The sequence below is a fragment of the Argopecten irradians genome, chromosome 1 (genome assembly GCF_041381155.1).
Source record: "Argopecten irradians isolate NY chromosome 1, Ai_NY, whole genome shotgun sequence".
In the NCBI taxonomy this organism is placed as follows: Eukaryota; Metazoa; Mollusca; class Bivalvia; order Pectinida; family Pectinidae; genus Argopecten; species Argopecten irradians.
The window spans coordinates 47,184,906-47,210,154 of NC_091134.1; the positions used below are offsets into that span (position 1 = coordinate 47,184,906).

A 25,249-nucleotide genomic window follows, 5' to 3' on the forward strand; every position below is an offset into this window, starting at 1 on the left:
TTTTTTTAAATTTTTTTTTTTTTCTTCTATTATATTTTTATCTTGGTCGTTGATGTTGTGTTTTTTATTTTTTTGTTTGATGTTTTTTTGTTTATGTGCGTTTTATTTCTAGTTGTTTTTTATCCTTTTTATTTTTTTTTTTATTTGATATTCGATTTGGTGTTTTTTTTTTGTAAGTTATTTATTTTATTAATTATGTTGTTACAATTTTTTTTTTATTTTTTTTTTGTTTTTTTTATTTTTTTTTATTATTGTTTTTCTTTTTTTTTTTTTTTTTTTTTTTTTTTTTTTTTTTTAATTTTTTATTTTATTTTTTTTGGTTTTTTTTATTAAAACTTAATATGTATATTACTTTTTTTTTATTTTTTTATTTTTTTTTTTTTTTTTTTTTTTTAATGTTTTTTTTTTTTTATTTTTTTTTTCGTTTTTTTTTTGGGTTTTAGTTTACAAATGTCTATAATAAAACTTAATAATGTATATTGACCATTCAATTGTAATATCAATGAAATGTCAATGCTTTTATGGTGACAAATGAAGGGAAAATAACAATTTTGAGTGGATGAGTACTGTTTACACTAAGCAGCCATAATACAGTGCAAAATCATCTACTCCCATTCCATGCATAAAAACAGATAACTTAATTGGGATGTCATCTTTGCTCTTCTTTGATAAAAGTACTTTTTCTTTATATCATCTCGCTCGAACCGACCTCACTTTTGGCATAATGTATTGCCATCCTTCATGTAATGAATCATTATTTCTGTCCCCTGATCAACACACATGATCTTCTATAAATGTTCACCTATATCCGTCCGAAAAAGTTTTGGATCTACATATATTCCAATAAATGGCGTCCTCAAATGACCTTAGCTTTGTTTATGACAGGACTATACGTAAAAACTAACAAGCTTTCATCGAATTTGAAATTGTCCTGGTCTCTTTGTACTAATAACATTTCTATTACATATAGTTAGCAATTTTCACTACTACAGCCAAACTTGTTATATTTCCGTCGTCAGAAACACATTGCCATTGGTCCAGGCGCAGAAAAACGACATATGACCAAATTGATAAATGGCAACTCTTAACCCTCAATTACAATTAATCTAGGCATTTGCTATTTTTACTATGCTCTCTTTATCATCAATTTAATGAATATTGTAAACAGAGTGCATTCTTATATACTGCAGTTTTTGATGTACACTGTTGTAATATTGTTGTTTTTTTTTCAGGTATTATAACAACACCGTGTACTGATCAGACAAAGATGGACAATCTTAATCATGGTACAGTATTAATAATTTGTAAATACTGCTGGTAAGCGTTGTTTTCATTTAAAGTAAAAATTCTCCAAATGAACACTTATTTGAAACGATTCAAGCTAGGAAACATCCTGAATTAAGATGATGAAATAAATCTTTGATGATAAATTAGAAATATGAAACTTAATCTTTCGGTAACGTGTGATATTGGTGATACCAACGATGGATACCTTTTGTTCACAATGAGTGTGAATTTTATAACAATTCAACATATTCAAAGTTAAGATATTGGTATCAATGTTTAAGTGAAAGGAATCAGTCATTTTCTCAGAATAGTCACAAAGTATAAATTCATGATTTTATATACGATGTTGTAGTCATACCTATGTGTAAAGGAGGAGGACCAATGTATAATACACGTGTGGTGATAGACACGTGGGGCACTGGAGGCCCGGATGTATACAGCTGTACCTGTACCGTTACCCTGGATAGAGTAGTGTCACCATCTACAGTGACAACAGTTACAATACAGGAGTATCCGGGAGTGGAACCATGGTCTTCCTGTGGTAGTAAACTACGTATCACGTCTACTACATCCCGTGAATTTATTGAGACTGGCTGTACTCTGACCCCGCTTACACAGCGGTCAACTTTGGGACAGCAGACGTGATGACACTGACGTTATCGAGGGCAAACATCAATACACCCTGGCAGTCTGGACATTGTATTTTGGTTTCATCTGGTAGGCACTGTAGCTTTAGAGTATAATCTATTGCTCTACCGAAATGCATTTGTAACATATGAAGAATTTATTCGCATAATCTTAGGCGTATGCGTTTAGATAACAATAGCCATGCAAGTTTTAACAATTATACCGCAGTGTGTCAAGATGTCCCGACATATAAAAATATCTGGTGGGTGCCAGTTTGAATTCTATTTTGTAAAGGTATTGATGGATTTCCAGGTACTCCACTATCTACACCTGACACACACTTCAATAATCGTGCCTATTAAAAGGATTTAAATCTAATCAACCCAAATTAAACAAATCATTTAGATACAGCTAACATTTCTAAAGCTCTCGACAACGCTTTGAACAGTAGTTGTCAAATTTTGTTTTCGTTTTAATTGAATCCACTAAAACGTTGCTTCTAAACAGATGTCAGTTACATCAGCGACTTGGTCGTGACCTGCCTTCCACCAAGAGAGGGAAGAACAACTCAGTTAACTACAGAAACAACAACGAGTACATCAACAACTCAATCATCCACAACAGACTTAACTGTTAGCACTACATCGGGAGGGACAACGACACCTACTCCGTCAAAAGATACGACTACAGCGAGTCAAGCAAGGGAGACAACAACATACACTAGCCCTGACTGCGGATCGACCACACCACCGCGGGAGGAGTGTCCACAACAACAGGGGCTATTCACTGAGTATGTACATGGATTCTGTGTCAAGGGTATTTTTGATTCGTAATAAAAGTGATGGGATCTTTTGAATTGCGTATTGATATCATCTTCGTATTAGATAGTAAATGTGAAACAAGAAACTACAACGAGCCTATAAAAACTTTATTTATGGTCTTTCCAAGATTGAACTACCATTATTGCATTACATTAATACATTTGATGTATTATATTGAACACAAATTTGCTACAAATTAATTGCACAAAGAGAGAAAAAAACGCCATAACATTTATGTTTCACATATCCTATTCACTATTGAAGAACACAAAAAAAATTTGCTTCTGTGCTTTATTTATTTTGATTTCCAGGTGCTGTTTTGGTACCTTTGGCAGTAACCATTCTACTAATTATTGTTTCTGTGGTTGGACACGTCATTTTTTATAGAAGGTAATGTGTGCTATTATTTGATAAATAAATCCATTATATTAATCAGCAGAACCCACTTATATCAAAAGGTGTAAGTAAAATGACTCCGAACACCATCATTGTTATTTCAACAGAAGACTTTTTTCATACCCCGTCGGCATTGTGGCTGGGAGCGGACATGAACAAATATAAAAATTATTGTTTGTGAATGGAATTTAATTATATAGAAACATACTTTAATTGTATTTGAACGAAATTTTTCTCGTATGGGAACGAACTTTTATCACTCAGAAACAAAAATCATATTAGCTTTCGAAAGAAACAATACTGCTAGACATTTCGTTATGTCAAATGTTCCATTCTGCAAATATTTCATATTAATATTCAGTGTGTTTTCTTTGATATAGTCCATTTCGCACAATGATTTTATCTTTTTTTTTAATTTTATTTTTATTTTATAAGTCACGATAAATTGTGTCAATCTTTTCTGTTGTATCACAGACGTCATACTCTTCTAAAACAGCCGGGTGATACCACAGTAGGAACCACGCCCCAGTCTTCTACTTACGACAGCCTTGACCTTTCACGTGTAGAAGCCCCAAATGTGTATGCGGACACTTCAGATAGGCAGATGTACGTCAATTCTGCAGATAAATTTTGATCTATGCATTTTGAAATGTTTATGTTCATCAGGAATCAATCATATTGTCGATGTACACAATTTTTTCCAATTTTACGAATAAAAATATAGTAAAATCAAAACCGAAATCAAAATTCAGACAGCGCAATGGGTAACTTCGAATATAACTGGAAAATTTTGTTTTTAAATTTTGTAAAATATAACTTTTTTACCTTAAAATATTCATTAAAACTGTAAATACTACATAAATGTGTAATTTTGAAGATGTCGACTGCATTTAGATCAATAAAAGGGTTCTATAGACTGACATTTGGACACATTTTCGTCAACATTATGAAATCACCTGATAGTGTACCTGTTTCAATCTTCGATATGAGGCCTCACTTGTTCTTTTTTTCTAAATGTGTTTCGCCGTGTTGGCCACATATGTCATAGAACATATTATTATCTTTTTGTAGAAGCCACCCATACTTTTTCTTTACTTAACGGTGGTTGAGGTGTGCCATTTCGTCTTTTTGCTCCGAAAAGACGAAAATTCACCATTTCTGTATATCGTGTTTTCTAGGTGATAACACGAAAAGACGAAAAATAAAACACGACTTTAACTTTCATCTTTTCGACTTCAAAAATTTCGTCTTTTCGGGGCAAAAAAAAAAGTATTCAAAGACAAAATTTAAAATGTGTTAATTGTTGTCTTTTCGGGTCTTGTTCATTTTCGTCCCCCGAAAAGACGAGAAGATGTTTAATTTTCATCTTGTCGAGGGGGAAGAGACGAAAAGACGAAACGGCACAGATCAGCCACCGTAATGTCTTTGGTCTCCTGATGCATAAGTATTATGCGATGCCATATCTTAAATTGTATTTTTAGGAATTTTGTATGGATTTTTTTCATGCACGATTCATCAAAAGTACTAAGGGTTCATTCCGCACTAATTATTTTGTTTCTTATGCGACATTGTGGAGGTGAATAAATAGCTTTAAGGATTCCATAATTCTCAATTTTTTAAAAATTAATTTGATTAATTTGCATTTATTTGAAAAATAACCTTGTTTCTTTACAAAATCTTTCTTTAAAAAATAAAACGCCAAATTATACTGAAAAACCATTTCTGTTTTAATCAACTATGTCTAAACATGTTTTAAGATACTTTGTTTATCATCATAACCCTTACTGACTTGAAACTTCACACATTGGCGGGTACAGATCCGTACACCGCGCATAACCGTAATCGAAATCATGTTCAAATGGAGCTCCGATACTGACTTCCATGACGATGGCGCAGTGATCTACTGTGTGCTGGTGTTGGTCTGGTACGACTATATCAGTATCAACCATTTCACCACTGTTGTACCATGTCCATACGCCAATTCCTCGGTCAACTGCCCCTATGAAATAGTCTGCAATGTGGTCGTAACCAGAAGGGAAGGGTCATTGGTCTTATTTATTTTTTCGTATTTTAATCAATATCTATGTATCCCTCGGTAGAATCCATTTCAAAATAATAAGTGCAGTAAAAAAACTCAAGAAAATACCTTTAAAAATGAAACATTTTGGAAAATAACTCATTTCTTCTTAGTATTAGTCTGTGTATTGTGGCTTCAATTAGCACTTCAAGAACAACAAACGGTTTGTTCTTTCAGCAAGTCCTAAATGTTTTAATTAAAAATCGCAGGCATGTTTACTGCTCGTATCTTTTTAAAGGGACAATTCACTCACGCTAATTCTTTTACATAACCAAGAAGGCAAAATATAGCATAAATGTATTGTTCTACATTTTCTTATGAAAACATAAGATATTGACAAATTCCACGTCGCTTGTTTAGTATTTTAATTGATACCGTTGTAATTACAAATCGATGATCAATACGATTAAGCAGGTAACAATATGTATGCTGTACCAATATCCGAGCCAAGTCACGTACGTTAAACAAATGAACTACATAACCACTGTGGAGGTGATATAATGATTTTTTAGGCAAGACAATTCACCTAATAAGGTAAACACACTTCTGTCAGAGCGATTTGAGCTGTTCTAGACAAAAGTAGCATTACTCTACGAGCAAGGGACTGGGTTCGGCATACAAGATATTCGACCACAATGTGTAATGGCGGACAGCGAGTGAGTTTGAATATTTCACACGCAATTCACCACCATGGGATTTTCTGACATATCACAGTAAAACCGACTGATCTAATTTGCATTAGAACTGGGGGTTTTCCGATATATATACAAATTTTAATGTATCCTCGCTAGAATGAAATTGTCACCTTTAATAAAACCATTCAACAGTGTGACATTTTTTACAGACTATATTTTATTTCTGTTGGAAGGCGTATAAATATATGGGTACGTAAAAACCAATTTGATCATTTGGTTGATATTTAATTTTTACATTGTTCCTTTATTGTCTCATTACAATCAATCACAATAACATTGAAGTGGCATAAAATGACTATGTAAATGCAAAGGAAATTTTCCATGGTGTAGCTATCTCCAAGAAATTATACAACTATATATGGTAAATGATATCGTTTATTAGGGATTTCCATTGAGGATGGAAATCCCTATTGTTATTGTTCTGTTTTTTTCTTCTTATTATTATTAGGGATTTCCATTGAGGATGGAAATCCCTATTGTTATTGTTCTGTTTTTTTCTTCTTATTATTATTAGGGATTTCCATTGAGGATGGAAATCCCTATTGTTATTGTTCTGTTTTTTTCTTCTTATTATTATTATTCTTTATTTTTCTTTTTTATTCTTATTTCCACAAATCTTGTTCGCAGGATATCTCAGGAACGAAATAAGGTACGACGCTCAACTTTGGACACGTTATGAATGTACATAAGATCTTGAAATGTACGTTCGATTTTTTACAAAAATGTTCAAGGTCAAGGTCATAGACGTAAAAAACATTTTTTTTGGAACGAAGTTTAAGCGCTCATAACTTCATTACCGTACGGTGTACATCGTTCACGTTTTGTTATTCAGATAGATCTTGACATTGCGCGTGCTTTTCCCATGCCATGTTATCAGAGATTATGTCAAGGTCAAGAGTTCGCTACGGGGTCAAACAAAGGTCAAAAACGAAATTCAACACAGAAAAGTTTTGAAAGTTGGATATGAAAGGGCATGCCCTCAGAAATATATAATGACAAGTTTTAAGGTCATGAAATCCAAAATGGCGGAGATATAGGCCTTTGAAAAAAGGCTATTTTGGAGTTTTCCCGCCAAAATTTTTTAAGGTTTCAGCGCCTTTAATACTTAACACACATGCTTGATTTTTTTGTATAGACATAGCATGGACGAATGTCTACAGAACTTATGCTGTTTTATTGACCTTGACATTCATTCAAGGTCACAGGGTTCAAAAAGCTTTAAATCTTTAAACGACATCTTCGTAATAAATAAGAGGTATAGAGCGCTGAAATTTGGAGACGTTATGTACGTACACGAGTTCTTAAAATGTACTCTCGATTTTGGAGGATAACGTTCAAGGTCAAGGTCACAGACGTAAAAAACTGCTTTTTTCGAACGAACTTTAAACGCTCATAATTTCATAACCGTACGCTACACAACATGTACGTTTCATTCTCCATGTAGATCACGATAATTCACGTTTTTTTCTCATTACATGTTATCAGAAATTATGTCAAGGTCACGAGTTCACTAGGGGATTAAAATGAGGTCAAACAAAGGTCAAAAATGAACTTTACCATAGAAATGTTTCGAAGGGCGCATATGACAGAGCATGTTCTCAGGCACATAAAATGACCAAATTCAAGGTCATATGATCAAAATGGCGGAGATATAGGACATCAAAAATCGAAATTTTAGTTTATATTTGCCCCTGCCCGAGACGTTTCAGCGCCTTAATACCTGTATGTACGGTGTTGATTTTTCATACCGCTGTTGTATGAACTTTTGTCTTCAAAAGTTATTTTTTAAAGGGTTATATAGAAAAATGGCGGAAATATAGCTCTCCAAATATGGCAATTTGTTTCTTTTTCTTATTTTTTGTCCGTTATTTGTGAGCTCGTAGGGCCTTTATCATCTCATTTAGAGTGTTGATTTTTTGTAAATGTAAGCTTTAGCCTATTGTCTGTACAGGTTTTTAATTTCAAAGACATGAATTTGAAAATGGCGGAAATATAGACCTCCGAATATGGCGTTTCGTTCATTTTTTAACGTAAATTTTAGGGTAATTCATGAAAATTCAAAGGTGAAATGTTTTGAATCGGATGTGAAAGATCATGCTTTCAGACACATAAAATGACCAAGTTCAAGGTCATAAGATTCAAAATGGCGGAGATATAGGACATCGAAAATCGAAATTTTAGTTTTTATTTGTCCTTGCCCGAGACGTTTCAGCGCCTTTTAACCTGTATGTACAGTGTTGATTTTTCATACCTGTGTTGTATGAACTTTTGTCTTCAAAAGTTATTTATTTTTAAGGGGTTATATAGAAAAATGGCGGAAATATAGCTCTCCAAATATGGCAATTTGTTTCATTTTCTTATTTTTTTCCGTTATTTGTGAGCTCGTAGGGCCTTTATCATCTCATGTTGAGTGTTGAATTTTTGTAAATGTAAGCTTTAGCCTATTGTCTGTACAGGTTTTTTAATTTCAAAGACATGAATTTGAAAATGGCGGAAATATAGACCTCCGAATATGGCGTTTCGTTCATTTTTTAACGTAAATTTTAGGGTAATTCATGAAAATTCAAAGGTGAAATGTTTTGAATTGGATGTGAAAGATCATGCTTTCAGACACATAAAATGACCAATTTCAATGTCATATGATTCAAAATGGCGGAGGTATAGAACTTTCAGCGATTTTGAGTTGTGATTACATGATGTGGCATGTGGCCAAAGGGAGATAATCGGTATCTAATACTAAAACTCTAATCGTACGTGTTATTCCGCATTGGTCCAAGATCTTTATAAGAAATGGAGAATTTTTGCACTTTAAAAAAACCTGAAATTCTAATGCGTTTACCTATTCATTATCAAAATTGATATTTTGAACCTAAATCTCAATCGGAATTTCCGAATTTATATCACGGTTATCAAGGAATAATTACCTGTCAGAAAACATTTTTAATTTTGAAATTCATAATTAGCCAGCCAATCAGCGGCTGGGTTAAAATTCTGTCCTGGGCTCAATCTTCGGTACACAAGGGCCGTTTCGAATGTATTTTTACATCTAGTTTTCAATACTTTTCGGGATGTTTTAAGTGCTACTGTAATAGGGAGGGTTTTCCACAAGAGACCAGGAGGGGCGATCCGACTGTATCTCCCGTTATATGTATAAGTCCCAAATCGTGATCGTATAGTATTTTTAGTATACAACGGATCCGGTTTCCTCCACAGGTTACAGGCCTGTATCTCAACAGGTTCGATCTCTAGGATGTAGCGGAAGCACTGACACTAATCCAATAAGTCAACTAGGTAAATACAGGTACAAATAACTATTTATTATATAAAAGACAAGTAGATTAAGTATTACATAGAAGATTCACAATAGTGCCCGTTAAGACAGATAACAATAAGAGATATAAGTGCCGAAGCAGTTACAATGTATCCAAGATTAACTATAGCCAAACTTTAGGCCTAATTAGCTCAGTCCTGTGTGATTACCACGTTCCCTAAACAAAGCCTAACACCCTACGGAGCCAACTAGCTCTGCTCCCTACCTATTCCCTAAGTCAAGACCAAAGCTTCCTTAGAAGCAGCCCCTTTTATAACAACTCATCAACCCAGTACCCCAAAGTGACCACTGATTGGTCAATGTCCGGATGTCCGGACAGAGCACCATATTTAGGTGAAACCGTTGCTACAACAACCCACCTACACACTAAATATATCTTCCGCTTAAAACAGACAAGACTCAACTGACTGATAAACACCTCCCAAGTGTACCACACGTGTACTCCGGCCAGCGGTCATCATCGGGGTGATCATGAGGACAACTAGGTTGATGAATGTGACTGCTAAACAGCACACACACACCCTAGATAAGACCTGTTCTCACGGTGTTCCCCTGAATTTGGGTCCAAATATACATAAACAGATCACTGAAGTGAAGACTTAGAAGAGTGCAATAACAAATATACATACTGTAGAAATAAATGCAACAATGATAGAAACCCGTTCTATCACACTACATATACACGTATATATGAACAATGTACACGTGTTTGCGTAAATACACGTACATGTGTAACTACACCGCATACATGGGAGGCCGTCCTTACGTGACCCTAGCTGTTAATAGGACGTACATTTGAACAAACAAACAATAAAAGTAATGCACAAACAATAACTGACAGGTTTAAAAACCTTTTATGTGTGTGGCAGAGCCGTCACCTGTGACACCGGATGTTCAAACACAACCGGTGCTATTTTGAGAAACTACCCGGCCGTTTTGAGATCACAGAACCAAATAAATTCCCATAGAGGACCGTGTTAACGTTTGCTACTATTCAGGTTAAATGAAGTTATCAAAATTCTTTACAAATTTTACATCTACATGTATTGTCCGACCCACACATAAACCATTAACTGGTGTACCCTGAATATATCCAATCAGCAGGCTCCTATATATTCACCTCTCTATGAAATCTTGTGCCCAAAGGGGGATTCCCCTAAATCTGTTTTTCGGTTGGACCAGACTACTTTCGTAAGAAACGCTTTCTGATTAATATTGAGTGAGATCGTCCGTTCGTTCAAGCAATCGTCCGTTCGCTAACATTACTTATATCATTACATAGGTGGAAATCCCGTGTTTTGATCGCGATCAAATCTAGTTATTCTTTATTTTTCTTTTTTATTCTTATTTCCACAAATCTTGTTCGCAGGATATCTCAGGAACGAAATAAGGTACGACGCTCAACTTTGGACACGTTATGAATGTACATAAGATCTTGAAATGTACGTTCGATTTTTTACAAAAATGTTCAAGGTCAAGGTCATAGACGTAAAAAACAATTTTTTTGGAACGAAGTTTAAGCGCTCATAACTTCATTACCGTACGGTGTACATCGTTCACGTTTTGTTATTCAGATAGATCTTGACATTGCGCGTGCTTTTCCCATGCCATGTTATCAGAGATTATGTCAAGGTCAAGAGTTCGCTACGGGGTCAAACAAAGGTCAAAAACGAAATTCACCACAGAAAAGTTTTGAAAGTTGGATATGAAAGGGCATGCCCTCAGAAATATATAATGACAAGTTTTAAGGTCATGTGATCCAAAATGGCGGAGATATAGGCCTTTGAAAAAAGGCTATTTTGGCGTTTTCCCGCCAAAAATTTTTTAAGGTTTCAGCGCCTTTAATACTTAACACACATGCTTGATTTTTTGTATAGACATAGCATGGACGAATGTCTACAGAACTTATGCTGTTTTATTGACCTTGACATTCATTCAAGGTCACAGGGTTCAAAAAGCTTTAAATCTTTAAACGACATCTTCGTAATAAATAAGAGGTGTAGAGCGCTGAAATTTGGAGACGTTATGTACGTACATGAGTTCTTAAAATGTACTCTCGTTTTTGGAGGATAACGTTCAAGGTCAAGGTCACAGACGTAAAAAACTGCTTTTTTCGAACGAACTTTAAACGCTCATAATTTCATAACCGTACGCTACACAACATGTACGTTTCATTCTCCATGTAGATCACGATAATTCACGTTTTTTTTCTCATTACATGTTATCAGAAATTATGTCAAGGTCACGAGTTCACTAGGGGGTCAAATGAGGTCAAACAAAGGTCAAAAATGAACTTTACCATAGAAATGTTTCGAAGGGCGCATATGAAAGAGCATGTTCTCAGGCACATAAAATGACCAAATTCAAGGTCATATGATCCAAAATGGCGGAGATATAGGACATCAAAAATCGAAATTTTAGTTTATATTTGCCCTGCCCGAGACGTTTCAGCGCCTTAATACCTGTATGTACAGTGTGTTGATTTTTCATACCTGCTGTTGTATGAACTTTTGTTTTGAAAACAAATGAGTTGCAAGGGGTTATATAGAAAAATGGCGGAAATATAGCTCTCCAAATATGGCAATTTGTGTCATTTCCTTATTTTTGTCCCGTAATTTCTGAGCTCGTAGCACCTTTATCATTTATTGTAAGGTGTTGATTGTTTGTAAATATAGACATTGGCACATTCTCTGTACAGAGTTTTAATTTCAAAGTCATGAATTTGAAAATGGCGGAAATATAGCCCTCTGAATATGGCATTTCGTTCACTTTTTAACGTAAATTTTACCGTAATTTTTGAAATTTCAAAGAGAAATGTTTTGAATAGGATGTGAAAGAGCATGCTCTAAGACACATAAAATGACCAATTTCAAGGTCATAAGATTCAAAATGGCGGAGATATTGGACATCAAAAATCGAAATTTTAGTTTATATTTGTCCCTGCGCGAGACGTATCAGCGCCTTTAAACCTGTATGTATGTAGTAGGGTCAATATTTTATGTGAATTTATGTAATAAATAAAAGTGGTATAAAAGTGTATTTGAAAGATGTTTCAATATTTGCAAATATATAATTTGCAGTGAATAATAATATTAGTATGTATCTCTGCCGTGCCGTGTTTTACTCGCGTGCGTAATATATCGTATATATTCGCGAGCGCTGCGTTTGTCTATATGTGTATGTACGTACAGTATATGTTTGTGTACCCGTTAGTAGTGTTCACTGACGGACTTTTATGACGGACAGGACATGTGACTGTTACGGACATTGACGAAGTTGTTTGATTGGTCAGTGTGGTCAGTTTAACGTATTTGATATATATCTTTTTGTATTTCGGGATATTTGAATTTCGTCCCTGTGCTTGGTTGGACGTTTCGTTTTCCCGGTCGAGAAATTCATTAATTTTGGTAAGTCTTGCTTTTCGGTTGTTCTAGTATTTGTTCTTTATCTTGGTTAATACATTATTCTATTCTCCCAGTATGAAAATGGTTTGAATGTGATTATTATAATTTAGATATTTTTTAAAATATGAAATATATACGGATAAACATGTATTGTATACATGTGATCCGATTATTGTAATTGTAAAGTGAGTAAAATGTCTAAGTTATATATTTCTGAAATGAAGTAAGAATTGTGTGTTCTTTTATATTGTAGTTCAATCTGTTGTGATTGCATGGTCGTACTCATGACGTACGGAGCTAGTATACTTTGTAGTGCATACATCAATTACATTGATACACCATACGTGTTGTACATTAGTTGAGATTACATGATGTCACCAAAGGGAGATAATCCTCTAATACTAAAACTCGTACGAGTTATTCCGCATTGGTCTAAGATCTTTATAAGAAATGGAGAATTTTTGCACTTTAAAAAAACCTGAAATTCTAATGCGTTTACCTATTCATTATCAAAATTGATATTTTGAACCTAAATCTCAATCTGAATTTCAAAATTTATATCACGGTTATCAAGGAATAATTACCTGTCAGAATACATTTTTGATTTTGAAATTCATAATAAGCCAGCCAATCAGCAGCCGGGTTAAAATTTTGTCCTGGGCTTAACCTTCTATACACACGGGCCGTTTCGAAGGTCTTTTTTCATTTAGTTTTGAATACTTTTCGAGATGTTTAAGTTCTACATGTACACGTATATATGAACAATGTACACATGTTTGGTTTTGCGTAAATACACGTACATGTGTAGCTACACCGCATACATGGGAGGCCGTCCTTACGTGACCCTAGCTGTTAATAGGACGTACATTTGAACAAACAAACAACAAAAGTAATGCACAAACCCAATAACTGACAGGTTTAAAAACCTTTTATGTGTGTGGCAGAGCTGTCACCTGTGACACCGGATGTTCAAACACAACCGGTTCAATTTCAGAAACTACCCGGCCGTTTTGAGATCACAGAACCTATAGAGGACCGTGTTAACGTTTGCTACTATTCAGGTTAAATGAAGTTATCAAAATTCTTTACAAATTTTACATCTACATGTATTGCCCGACCCACACATTAATCATTAACTGATGTACCTTGAGTATATCCAATCAGCAGGCTCCTATATATTCACCTCTCTGTAATAGGAGCGAGACGGGCCCAGTTTGTTAATAACTACAAACTACACCCGGCTCACTACCTGTGTGTTTCAACCCAGGTTCGTAGGGTTTTGCTTGATTTTTGCCGGTGAAGGAAAACGAGACAAATACTTTTAACACGTAACAATATTTATTTATAATGACATATTACACGATATTTTACGCAAGACGTAGGGCCCAACAACGACGAGACTAACACATATATTTACAATATATCCCCCGTCAACCCCTCCATGCCCCACTTACTACCCTACCACCCTATACCTTCCTTCTTCCTATTACCCACCTCTATTTAAAACCTATTAGGTTCAGGAACTCAATCCTTCAGTACACCGCAATGAAATGGATAGAACACCCATATATATACCCGACTATAACAATACATGCACGATCGACCAATACGAAGACGGAACACAACACAGGCGCTCGATACAATGACATATTGTGCACAACAGCTCTACGTGTACAAGATACACCAAGTGGCCAAAGGGAGATAATCCATATCTAATACTAAAACTCTAATCGTACGTGTTATTCCGCATTGGTCCAAGATCTTCATAAGAAAAGGAGAATTTTTGCACTTTTAAAAAACCTGAAATTCTAATGTTTTTACCTATTCATTATCAAAATTGATATTTTGAACCTAAATCTCAATCTGAATTTCCAAATTCATATCATGGTTATCTAGGAATAATTACCTGTCAGAAAACATTTTTAGCTCACCTGGCCCGAAGGGCCGGTGAGCTTATGTCATGGCGCGGCGTCCGTCGTCCGTCCGTCCGTCCCGTCCGTCGTCCGTCCGTCCGTCCGTCCGTCAACATTTCCTTTAAATCGCTACTAGTCATAGAGTTCTGCATGGATTGTAACCAAATTTGGCCACAAACATCCTTGGGGGAGGGGGAACAGAACTTGTATAAATTTTGGCTCTGGTCCCCCAGGGGCAGGAGGGGCGGGGCCCAATAGGGGTAATAGAGGTAAATCCTTTAAATCGCTACTTGTCCTAGAGTTCTGCATGGATTGTAACCAAAATTAGCCACAAACATCTTTGGGGGAAGGGGAACAGAACTTGTATAAATTTTGACTCTGACCCCCCGGGGGCAGGAGGGGCGGGGCCCAATAGGGGAAATAGAGGTAAATCCTTTAAATCGCTACTAGTCATAGAGTTCTGAATGGAATGTAACTAAATTTGGCCACAAACATCCTTGGGGGAAGGGGAACAGAACTTGTATAAATTTTGGCTCTGACCCCCCGGGACAGGAGGGGCGGAGCCCAATAGGGGAAATAGAGGTAAATCCTTTAAAATCTCTACTTGTCCTAGAGCTCTACATGAATTGTAACCAAATTTGGCCACAAACATCCTTGGGGGAAGGGGAACAGAACTTGTATAAATTTTGGCTCTGATCCCCCAGGGGCTGGAGGGGCGGGGCCCAATAGGGGAAATAGAGGTAAATCCTTCAAATCACTACTTGTCATAGAGTTCTGAATGGAATTTAACCAAATTTGGCCACAAACATCCTTGGGGGAAGGGGAACAGAACTTGTATAAATTTTGACTCTGCCCCCCCCCCCCCCCCCGAGGGCAGGACGGGTGGGGCCCAATAGGGGAAATAGAGGTAAATCCTATAAATCACTTCTTGTCCTAGAGTTTTGTTTGGATTGTGACCAAATTTGGCCATAAACATCCTTGGAAGAAGGGGAACAGAACTTGTATAAATTTTGGCTCTGACCCCCTGGGGGCGGGAGGGGTGGGGCCCAATAGGGGATTTAGAGGTTAATATTAAAATTCCTTCAGAAAAGAAACAATGAACCTGTATTCAGAACATTACTTGGCATTACAATCCAGGTGAGCGATACAGGCCCTCTGGGCCTCTTGTTAATTTTGAAATTCATAATTAGCCAGCCAATCAGCGGCCGGGTTAAAATTCTGTCCTGGGCTCAATCTTCGTTACACACGGGCCGTTTCGGAGGTCTTTTTTTTTCATTTGGCTGGTTATTACCTATACCCAACTTGAATACTTTAATTTCGAGATGTTTTAAGTTCTGCATGAACAATGTACACAATCGCCATGTTTGCGTTAATACACGTACATGTACATGTGTAGCTACACCGCGTGTATGGGAGACCGTCCTTACGTGAACCTAACTATTAATAGGATGTACATTTAATCAAAGAAAGATAATGCACAAACCCTATAACTGACAGTTTCAAAACCTTTTATGTGTGTGGCAGAGCTGTCACATGTGACACCGGCTGTTTAAGCAAAACCGGTGCTATGTTGGGGAAATACACGGCAGTTTTGCAACCACAGAACCAAACAAATTCACATCAAAACTCTTTACAAATTTTACATCTACATCTATTGCCCTACCCACACATTAACCATTAACTAATGTACCCTAAATATATCCAATCAGCAGGCTCCGATATATTCACCTCTCTAAGGGGATTCCCCTAAATCTGGTTTTCGGTTGGACCAGACTACTTTCGTAAGAAACGCTTTCTGATTAATATTGAGTGAGATTTTTCGTTCGTTCAAGCAATCGTCTGTTCGCTAACATTACTTATATCATTACATAGGTGGAAATCCCGTGTTTTGATCGTAAATGATATCGTTTATTTAAACGTGAGACAGTTTTAATTTTGGATCACTTCACACATTGGTCTGAACAGTGCATCACAAAGAACATTGTCGATTCCGAAAAAATCATCATCAAAAATGTCGTAGTCATTTTCATAAAAGACGTTGGCGCAGTGATCGTATTTGTGAGCGTGGAAGCTTGGATAGATGAGGTCATGATCGAGTTCCTCGCCGCTGTAGAACCAAGTCCATCTGCCTACGCCCCTGTCTACAGCCCCGATAAAATACTCCACGTCGGAGTCATAACCTGAAAAGTAATTCACCTGTGTCTAGTTATGCCTAATCTTGCTATGACTACAATCAGTTTTGTGTCATACGGGTACTTGATCCCTCATATGTGTTCGAAATTCAAAACTCTCCATGACTCCATACAGCTGAAACGTATTTAATGATAAAACGCATAAAAGCTATTTAAAATCCAGAGTTAAAGCATGAATGTTGCAAATATGGAAATATGATTTAAGTATTAAATCTTGTTTTCTGATTAAAAAAACAACAACAAAAAACAGAAATAATATACTTCTGTAAAACTCTATTAACTATTTGTTTTTTTTTCAAAATAAATAGTCTTGTTCAATTTTGAACTAACACGAACATCAAGGGTCATAAGGAGTAAAATTCAATTTAAAACAACACTGCCTACACTCAAAATAATTGCCTCGTATCTAAAATTAAATACAAAAAGTAAAACATAAAGAAGCATTTGTGTATATAAAAATGCTTTATACAGTGTGTTGTACATGACATCATTGAATGATCAACTAATTTGGCACATTGGACGAAATCTATGATAGCAGTGCCTATGACTAAGCATGTATCTATTTCCCCCGAAATCTCGCACGACACTGCAATGGTTATTGCCATTGGTGTAAGACACAATTAGGGTAGAACTGACAGTATCCCCACTGGTGTACCAGTGCTACTTAAACATCCCGTCCGTGGGAGTTTCCACCGCGCCAATAAAATAATCCAGAGAATTGTCGTAACCTGAAATTGAAGCTTATAATAAAATTAACTTTCCTGATGTAATATTAATGACAACACTCGTTTTTTCATTGTACGTGTTTAAATATATCATTTGATGTAATGTCTCTACGAATATGGCACAGACATAAAAATTATATGTCTGTTCAGCGTTACCCGACCGACCCTATTTTTTTTACCCCCGACCCTAATTTTTTCCCCACTCTTCTACGGAAAAAATTATACGTCGGGATTTCGATCACAGACTCCGGTTGCAGCCATTAATTAGAATGAAAGACACATTAAATAATAATAATAAGACCTACCGACCCTATTTGTTTGCCAATGTAAACCTAAACAGACATTCGTTTTGGCCTTATAAGAAAGTCTATAAAACTTACTCAGTTCAATGTTCACAAATGCACATACAATAATATTTTCATTTTATTTACCAATTAAACCCAGCTGCTCACATATGTAACATTTTCTAGATAGTTGAGATAATCCACGCATGTTTGTAAACACATTCTTTTGTTCAAAGCACACTTTTATGCGTTAATCGTGTTATATTGTTAAAGAAACCATTATTTAGTATTATTGTTCACTTTGAAACTTTCTTGGAGACCGTTCATGCGTTAGTCTTGAAATAAGCTTCGCCAAAATGTGTACAGTTCTTATAAAACAGTGAAAAGGGGGAAGACGTATCCGTACACAATCTTTACACGATACATGTATATACTTATTGCCAATGACAATATGTTTGTTTTGTTTACAAATAAATTCAGATATGGATTATTGTCTATTAAGCTTCCGTAAATTTACTTCCGTTCAATACATTATAACTCCTGTAATGTCTATAGTTCTGACGGATATTTGAATTTTATGATCAATGATTTACTTTATTATCTTTTATCAAACAAACAGATAGTTCATAAATAAAAAATGGTATATTTGAGACGTAAAGATAAATACCAAAAAAACCCAAATTTATCAAAGATAGTGTATTACAAACATTAGTCTTACATTGAAAGATGAATTAACTAAAAGCCATCGAAACCTCGCACATCGGCCAAAACAAACTATAACAGTTAACATACGCTAGTCTATAGGCATTGGGAGCGAAACTGCGAACAACACCACAATGTTTATTGTGATTGTGTGTAGGTCCCAGTAAGCTTTGACTAATTAGTCCCCAATGTGGTACCACATCCACCTGAAGTCTTTTTCTATAGCTCCATTAAAAAATAATCCACAAATCTATCGTATCCTGAAAGGAAACGACTGGGGTCAAAACTGTGTATTTATTCTTTACTTAAACTTATTTTTATCCCCCTCTCCCTCCCTCTCTTTCTCTCCCTCCCCCTCTCCCCTTCTCTTTCTCTCCCTCTCTCCTCATAGGATATCAATAGGCAAGAATTATCATTCTATTTGATTGTTATTTTTCATAACACCCTTATGTCCATTTGGTGCACTAACATCTAAGTATAATGATATAAGTCGACTTGCCGACATACATATGTTGCCATTCTACATGAATAAAAACGAACTTCATTTCTTTTTACAAACGATCCATACTATTAGTAACGTGACCTCGATCATTCAGGACAAAAAAAAATCCGATTTATTTTGTAATGATCACGAGGAAGTTCCTCTGCAGCAAAAAGAAATGCGTCAGGTTTAATATTGACATATCCAACTGCGTTGAAGTCATTTTTGAAAAAGATAGATATGGTTTTGGATTTTGGTTTGTGCAAATGCATATAAAAATGTTACTTTCTGCAATAATACATGTTTACATATATGTACTGTAGTTCGTCATCTGATTTTAGTGATATACTACCTGAGTTGTGGCTGTCCTGGAAATGGTTCATAACATCCTGAAGTTCGTCGTCTGATTTCAGTTCAGCTAGGTGGGAACATCTCTCTTTGCAATAGCCCTGAAATGAACAAAAGCATATACAATTGTATATCTGACGAGATTGTACTTCTTAAATATATACCGAAATCAAAGTTGGGTTTTAATAATGACAAGCAAACGTAAATATCTTTGAATAAATCAATCCATCAATTGTCGTAAAAACATGTTACCGTGAGAATTATCATTTAATTGTACTTTTAATTACCAATGCATCGTCCCATTCCATCTCCGTGTCACCAAAATAGTAGCATTTGTTTTTGTAAGAATGGAATCCCGGTGGACAGTCACCGTTCCAGTTGCATACTGTTCAAAAGTGAATCCTCCATATACCAATTCAGATTGTTTGTGATGTCAAAATCAAACGAATAGAAAATTTAATCACTTTTTACAAATTGTCGTTTTCTTTGGAGAACACAAAATAGATAACAGATAAAAAGTTTTTATTACTATAGTCATAGGGCAATTTAAAGCACTCCAAGTCGATTTTCTATTTTGGTCATTATTTTAAATAATTCAATCTTACGGAATGTAGCAACATTTGTATATTTCCATACATGGTTGATTTTTTTATTCTATTTTCATGTTGTAAAATTATTACACAAGAATCAATTTATTGTCTTGATGATATATACCAGAATAAGAATATATTACCTAAGGGTTTAGGTGTCGGATTTATTCCGCTCGGTTGGTTAGTGACCGCTGGTCCTTGTGTTGATACCCCTACAGGTGCCCCTGTGGTTACCGCCACAGGGGCAACAGTGGTCTTGATTCTATCGTTACACAAGTCTGACCCACAACAATCACCGTCCAAGGAAAAGTGGAAATGAGACCGCCGACCGATGAGAGCAGGTCCGGCGCCGAGATCTGGGCTTCCGGATGTCAGGTTAGAACACAGCTGCATGTGTGTAAAAATGTGTGTTGAATGTCACTTAATATCACGTAGGGATAACTTATCGATAAGAGCGTTTAAGGAAGATATTTTCAAAAGAAGTTTGTTGTCAAACGATGTTTGATACAGATAAACGTTTTATTAGCTCATCAACAAAGACCTTTATTCATTTTAAATTTTGATGAGATGATACAATAATGTACATGTGAAAAAGAAAGATTGAATATAATTTCAAGGAGATAAACAATGATGCAATTAAGTCTATAATTGTAAGAAAACAAAATCGTTATACTTACGTGTTTGTCTACGCATCCTGACCTGAATCCATGTTGAAATGTCATGGAGTTGTATGTTTCCGTTATGTAACAGTTCTTTGAAACGAAAAAGTTTGACATTCATTGAACGATCTTTATCACAACGTGATGACTAATATATTCTTCATTGAACAGTCTGTCAGTGATTGGGGATATGTAGGTTGGAAGGAAATACTTAAGGAAGAATGTCAGCATTAATAGTCAATATCGAGAAACAAAATAATTAAGACAAAATGTTAAACAACAAAACCTTTAGACTGCATTTAAATTTTCTTTGTGTTATCTGATTAAAGTGTTATCACCCATGACTATGGAATGGTAATGTTACATGATGTTTACCCACCTGTCCTGGGTTACATTTAGCTGTAGAAGAACAGTCAGTCTGCTGTTGAACATTGTCGCACTGATAGCAAGTCACTGTTAACAAACAATGATGCAGCACAAAATTACCTTCATCCGAATACTATTTTATACTTCAAATAAGGAGATGTTTTCTCTTGCAGAAGAGAACAGAGTAGCAAGTACTTTGGTAATTAGTTAGAAGGCATTTGCCTTTCTGTAATTATTTTTTCGTTTTTCATATTAATTTTATCCGTCTATAAATTTTGTTTGGGAGGATTTATGACGATTTCAATTTCAAGTGAATTCGTTTTTAGCACAGAGTGATTTGTACCTTATTAGGACGTCATTTTCTTCTCCCAAATTCAAATGTTATTTCATGAAATGAGTGGTCAAATTACAGGGTATTTTAATCCCTTGATAATACTTACAGCATTTGCCGCACATTGAAGGACAGACTTTTGAAGCAATACAGTCGTTGGAGCAAATATCTGGCATAGCAAAGGCTAGTTGGGTACAAAGTTCATTGTTGAAATCATCACATGGACCTCTAACAACAGCAGATGGCGCTACTGAGCCGATTGGAGCGCCACTAGGGGAAGGCGTGGTTAGTATAATTCCTACAACAGAAAGTTTGTGTCATTAGAGACAACAGAAAGTTTGTGTCATTAGAGACTTCGGTTCAAATTGCCAATATCTATTCTGTTCCAAAATTATCTAATTGAAAATATGGAAATTGTTATAATTCTTATTCTTAAATTCGTTAATTGCTATAAACCAACTCATAGAATATCTATTCGAACCATTATTCATTGCATGTTAATCGTGATCGTTACAAACCTGTTACCAAAAAATGCTCTGCCTAATAACGACACGTTAAAATCAACCTAATATAATTCATAATAGCATGAAAATACCCTAAAATCTCGATGATAGCGTGAATCGCATGTCTTGAACGTAAGCCTTGGATATCTTCCAGTCAAATGTATTATTAAAATACACCGGCTTTGAAAATAGGCCATGATGAAAGTAAGCCTTGGATTCCTTGCATGAAATGATTTTTTTTTAAATAGCCGACTTTATCCAATGTCTGAACAATATGAAATCGTCATAACGTTCTGTGGTGATGCTGTTACCTTATCATGTACATCGATTATATTCATGTATTAATAATATTAATAATATCCTGATTGCTGAGTATTCATATTTGTATCTTCAACTACATACATATGTGTTATAAGTAAACCTATCATGATTAATAGAGTTCCATATATTGTTTATCAATATGTAGGTATTATGTGGTGCTTATTTAAGTGTGACAAATTACCTGCGAGTGGTTGTTGCGAGCTGGACATGTTGTGATTACAGAGGTCAGACCCACAACATCCTCCATTCAGTTGTGATCGTTTTCCTGATACGCCACCAAAGTTTGCTAGACATACCTTATTAGAAGTTAAAAATAATATATATGCAATACAACTCATGCATTTTCATAATCCGAGAAAAATGATATATCTCCCTTTAGTATATTGATAGAGTTTTAGTCAATGATTTTGATTTAACATAGAAATATATTATTGAGGTATTATTCATTTTCACAAAGAGTTGACTGTACCAAAGAATTACTTTGAATCATAAGAATTGAAAGAAAGAAAAAAACACATAAAAGCCCAGAACTCGTGTTACCTGTACCAAAATGCGAATCCGCCAGAAGGTGAAGGTCGTTTACTTTAACAACTTGAGTAAAGCCCTTTATGAATGTTTATAACAACTCACATCTTTGGAAGCACAGCCAAGAGCAAATGTCTTCTCAAAGTTATCGTTGTACGACTCAGTAACTATACATTTCTAAAAAGAGAGAAAAGGCATTAAAGTCAGAATGTTCATATCATCACAAAGGTACATAAAAACATTGTAAACACACTGAAAATACCTAATGCGTCCATCTTAAGCTTATGTAGACTCGTTATATCAAAGTACGCCACAATTTATGAGAAGATTGATTGATAAGATATTTGAACTGAACAATAACTAGGGTAACTGAACAGAAAAAGCCGACGTGCTCACGTGATCTCCGGTTGGACACTGGGTAATGGTTGTACAGTTGCCAGGAGACGACACACTATGACAGGAATAGCACTCCAGGGCTGTTCACAGAAAATATAGGGTAATTACGTGATAGGATAATCTAAATGTAAAACGTTTCTGCTGGGAATTTTACTCTAACCTATGAAAAGGCGTGTATTAAAACACGTATTTAAGATTTAAATCATAACATTAAATTACATCCGCTGTTAATGATATGTGGAAATTACATCAAAGGTTTTGGGTTTGCATGTGTGGGTGTGAAAAACATGCCATATTTATTGTTGGAGGAAAGCCGGAGTACCAGGAGAAAAACACAGATCCAGCTGTCAGCACCAAACAACTATTTAATTCATATTCATATGGAAGGTTTGTGGTAATATATCGAGATATCCTAATCCCTCGGTCACCTTGGCCTTAAAGGATGTTTAACGAAAACGTGTAGATCGACCAAATTGGTGTACCAGGGTTTGTTTTAAAAGAACGTAAAAATTTTGGTTGGCATAATGTGTTAAAGTACAATAGGTGAGTCAACACTAGTGATATTTCAGACAAAGTCACAATTAGAAATACTATCAAAGTCAATATAATATTAACATTATATGTTGTCATTTCCTGGTCCCGGCAAAACTCGTTCTTAATCATTGTTAAAAATGACTAGAAATACTCGAATTTGGAAAACTGTAAATAAAATCGAAATTATATTTCCTTTGCTCTCAACGACAAAACTCATTTTTAAAAGCTCTTAATCTTATCTTACGCGATCACTTTATTTCACTTTATTTATATTACTTCCATGCATATGATTTGATATAAAAAAGGAACAATATACTCAAATTCATTTAAAGAAATATGTAGATTTTTATATAGACTAACAATAAATCTTCAATAATTATTATTATGAACTCCGTAATAACGTGATTGAAACAAAGCTGTGAGTACGATTTTCTAGTGCATAGAGACATATAAAGAGTTAAACTTACGACATTTTCCACATGTTTTCTGACAGGTCTTGGACAGACAGGGATCCGTACATACATTTGTAAGTCCAAACGATTCAGAAGCCATCAGACGACAGATGTCAGAGGGCACTGCATCTGTACAGGTCTGGCCGCTGGCAAAGCCAAGGATAACCGCTAAACCTTGATAGAAAACAATAATTTTCATATATGCATTGTAAACAATCAAAACTATCATGAAACATTTGGAAATAATGAACCAAAAATAACGACATGTTTCTTTCGGAATCCGGTACTCGTAACCATAAAAGTAAAGAATATCACTCACAAGAAACGGAATGGCTGTCATTTTCGAAAATGAATCACCACAAGGTTTATGCAATAATTTCGATTAAAAAGCTATATAAAAAAATAGTAACCAATTTCTCAGAAAGGAAGACCTAAATTGACAAAATATAAAAACTTAAACTATAATATAATCGAAGACACATTATGGCTTCCCTTAATAATGCAAGATATAATAAAAAAATAATTCTTGTTTACCAGTAATCAGGACGATCATATTGCACTGTTGATCTTCGAATGAATTAGTGGATACATTTGAATGGTTCTTATCTAGAGACCAAAACCGCCTTATCTCTGGTTCGCATTTTGACCTATATTTATATGTAAGTATACCAATAGGTCCATAAATAGTACATTTCCTTTCAATCAGAAGTGTGTCTATTAAATCTCACGTGGGTGATGCATGAAAATCTTCTCTTATGGGTCATTTACGTCATTATTTACATAAACCAGTCATTTGGCAAAATCAAGCGCATATAAAATGATGTCAACTTATTTATTATGTCGGAATCAAAATTTCACGCAAAAACTAACTTAAACAGGCTAGCACAATGCGAAATTCATGCAATCACCATAATGCTATATTAACGATATACAGCAAATACAAATATTACAATCGTATTGTAGCGGGAAGGGCGTTAATATAGGATTACCGCTGTACTTTTAGAGTAACCATCTCTGGGCGTTTATCGAAAACACATTTTTGAAATTAATACTGATAACAATGCAATTATCGCAGGGATGACGTTTTCGTGATATCGCGTAGTGCACGAAATAATACATTTTAAGTAAGCACTAAGTCTAAACGGGAAAGTTTACTTCACTAATTTTTAAATCTTAAGTCAAATCCCAAAGGTTTTGGCCAGAGAAAATAACCGTTTTGTTATTCGTTGAGTTCGATTTCGATATTTTTATATCTTACAAATGTCGGCTTTACATGAAAGACAATAGAA

At 35.1% G+C, this 25,249-nt stretch overlaps 1 protein-coding gene and 1 long non-coding RNA gene across 3 annotated transcripts; one reads left to right on the forward strand and one right to left on the reverse strand.

The window, feature by feature from the left end:
- Positions 1-1,229: 1,229 nt before the first annotated feature.
- LOC138330312 (uncharacterized) lies at positions 1,230-4,743 on the forward strand. Its single transcript, XR_011209554.1, has 5 exons — positions 1,230-1,286; positions 1,640-2,004; positions 2,422-2,704; positions 3,047-3,125; positions 3,606-4,743. It is a non-coding gene; the product is annotated as an uncharacterized lncRNA (long non-coding RNA).
- An 11,702-nt stretch (positions 4,744-16,445) lies between these two features.
- LOC138330297 (uncharacterized) lies at positions 16,446-24,563 on the reverse strand. 2 transcript variants are annotated; one of them, XM_069277801.1, is made up of 12 exons: positions 24,495-24,563; positions 23,976-24,134; positions 22,975-23,054; positions 22,684-22,755; positions 22,235-22,349; positions 21,339-21,527; positions 20,912-20,985; positions 20,551-20,625; positions 20,017-20,260; positions 19,571-19,668; positions 19,288-19,384; positions 16,446-16,731 (listed from the first exon to the last, which is right to left on the reverse strand). In XM_069277801.1, the coding sequence occupies exons 1-12, from the start codon at positions 24,511-24,513 to the stop codon at positions 16,481-16,483; spliced, it is 1,473 nt and encodes a 490-aa protein (XP_069133902.1). In that variant the 5' UTR covers positions 24,514-24,563; the 3' UTR covers positions 16,446-16,480. The 2 variants fall into 2 exon arrangements, with proteins under 2 accessions (XP_069133902.1, XP_069133910.1); XM_069277809.1 differs by lacking the exon at positions 16,446-16,731 and adding an exon at positions 17,131-17,471.
- Positions 24,564-25,249: the final 686 nt, after the last annotated feature.

Bases quoted from the DNA above. Each gene is read 5' to 3' on its own strand.
- LOC138330297 (XM_069277801.1), bottom strand. The intron at 21,528-22,234 runs GTAATTTGTCAC...TTTCTGTTGTAG, and splicing joins CTCGCAACAACCACTCGCAG to GAATTATACTAACCACGCCT. The intron at 19,385-19,570 runs GTAATTAAAAGT...TGTTCATTTCAG, and splicing joins TGGAATGGGACGATGCATTG to GGCTATTGCAAAGAGAGATG.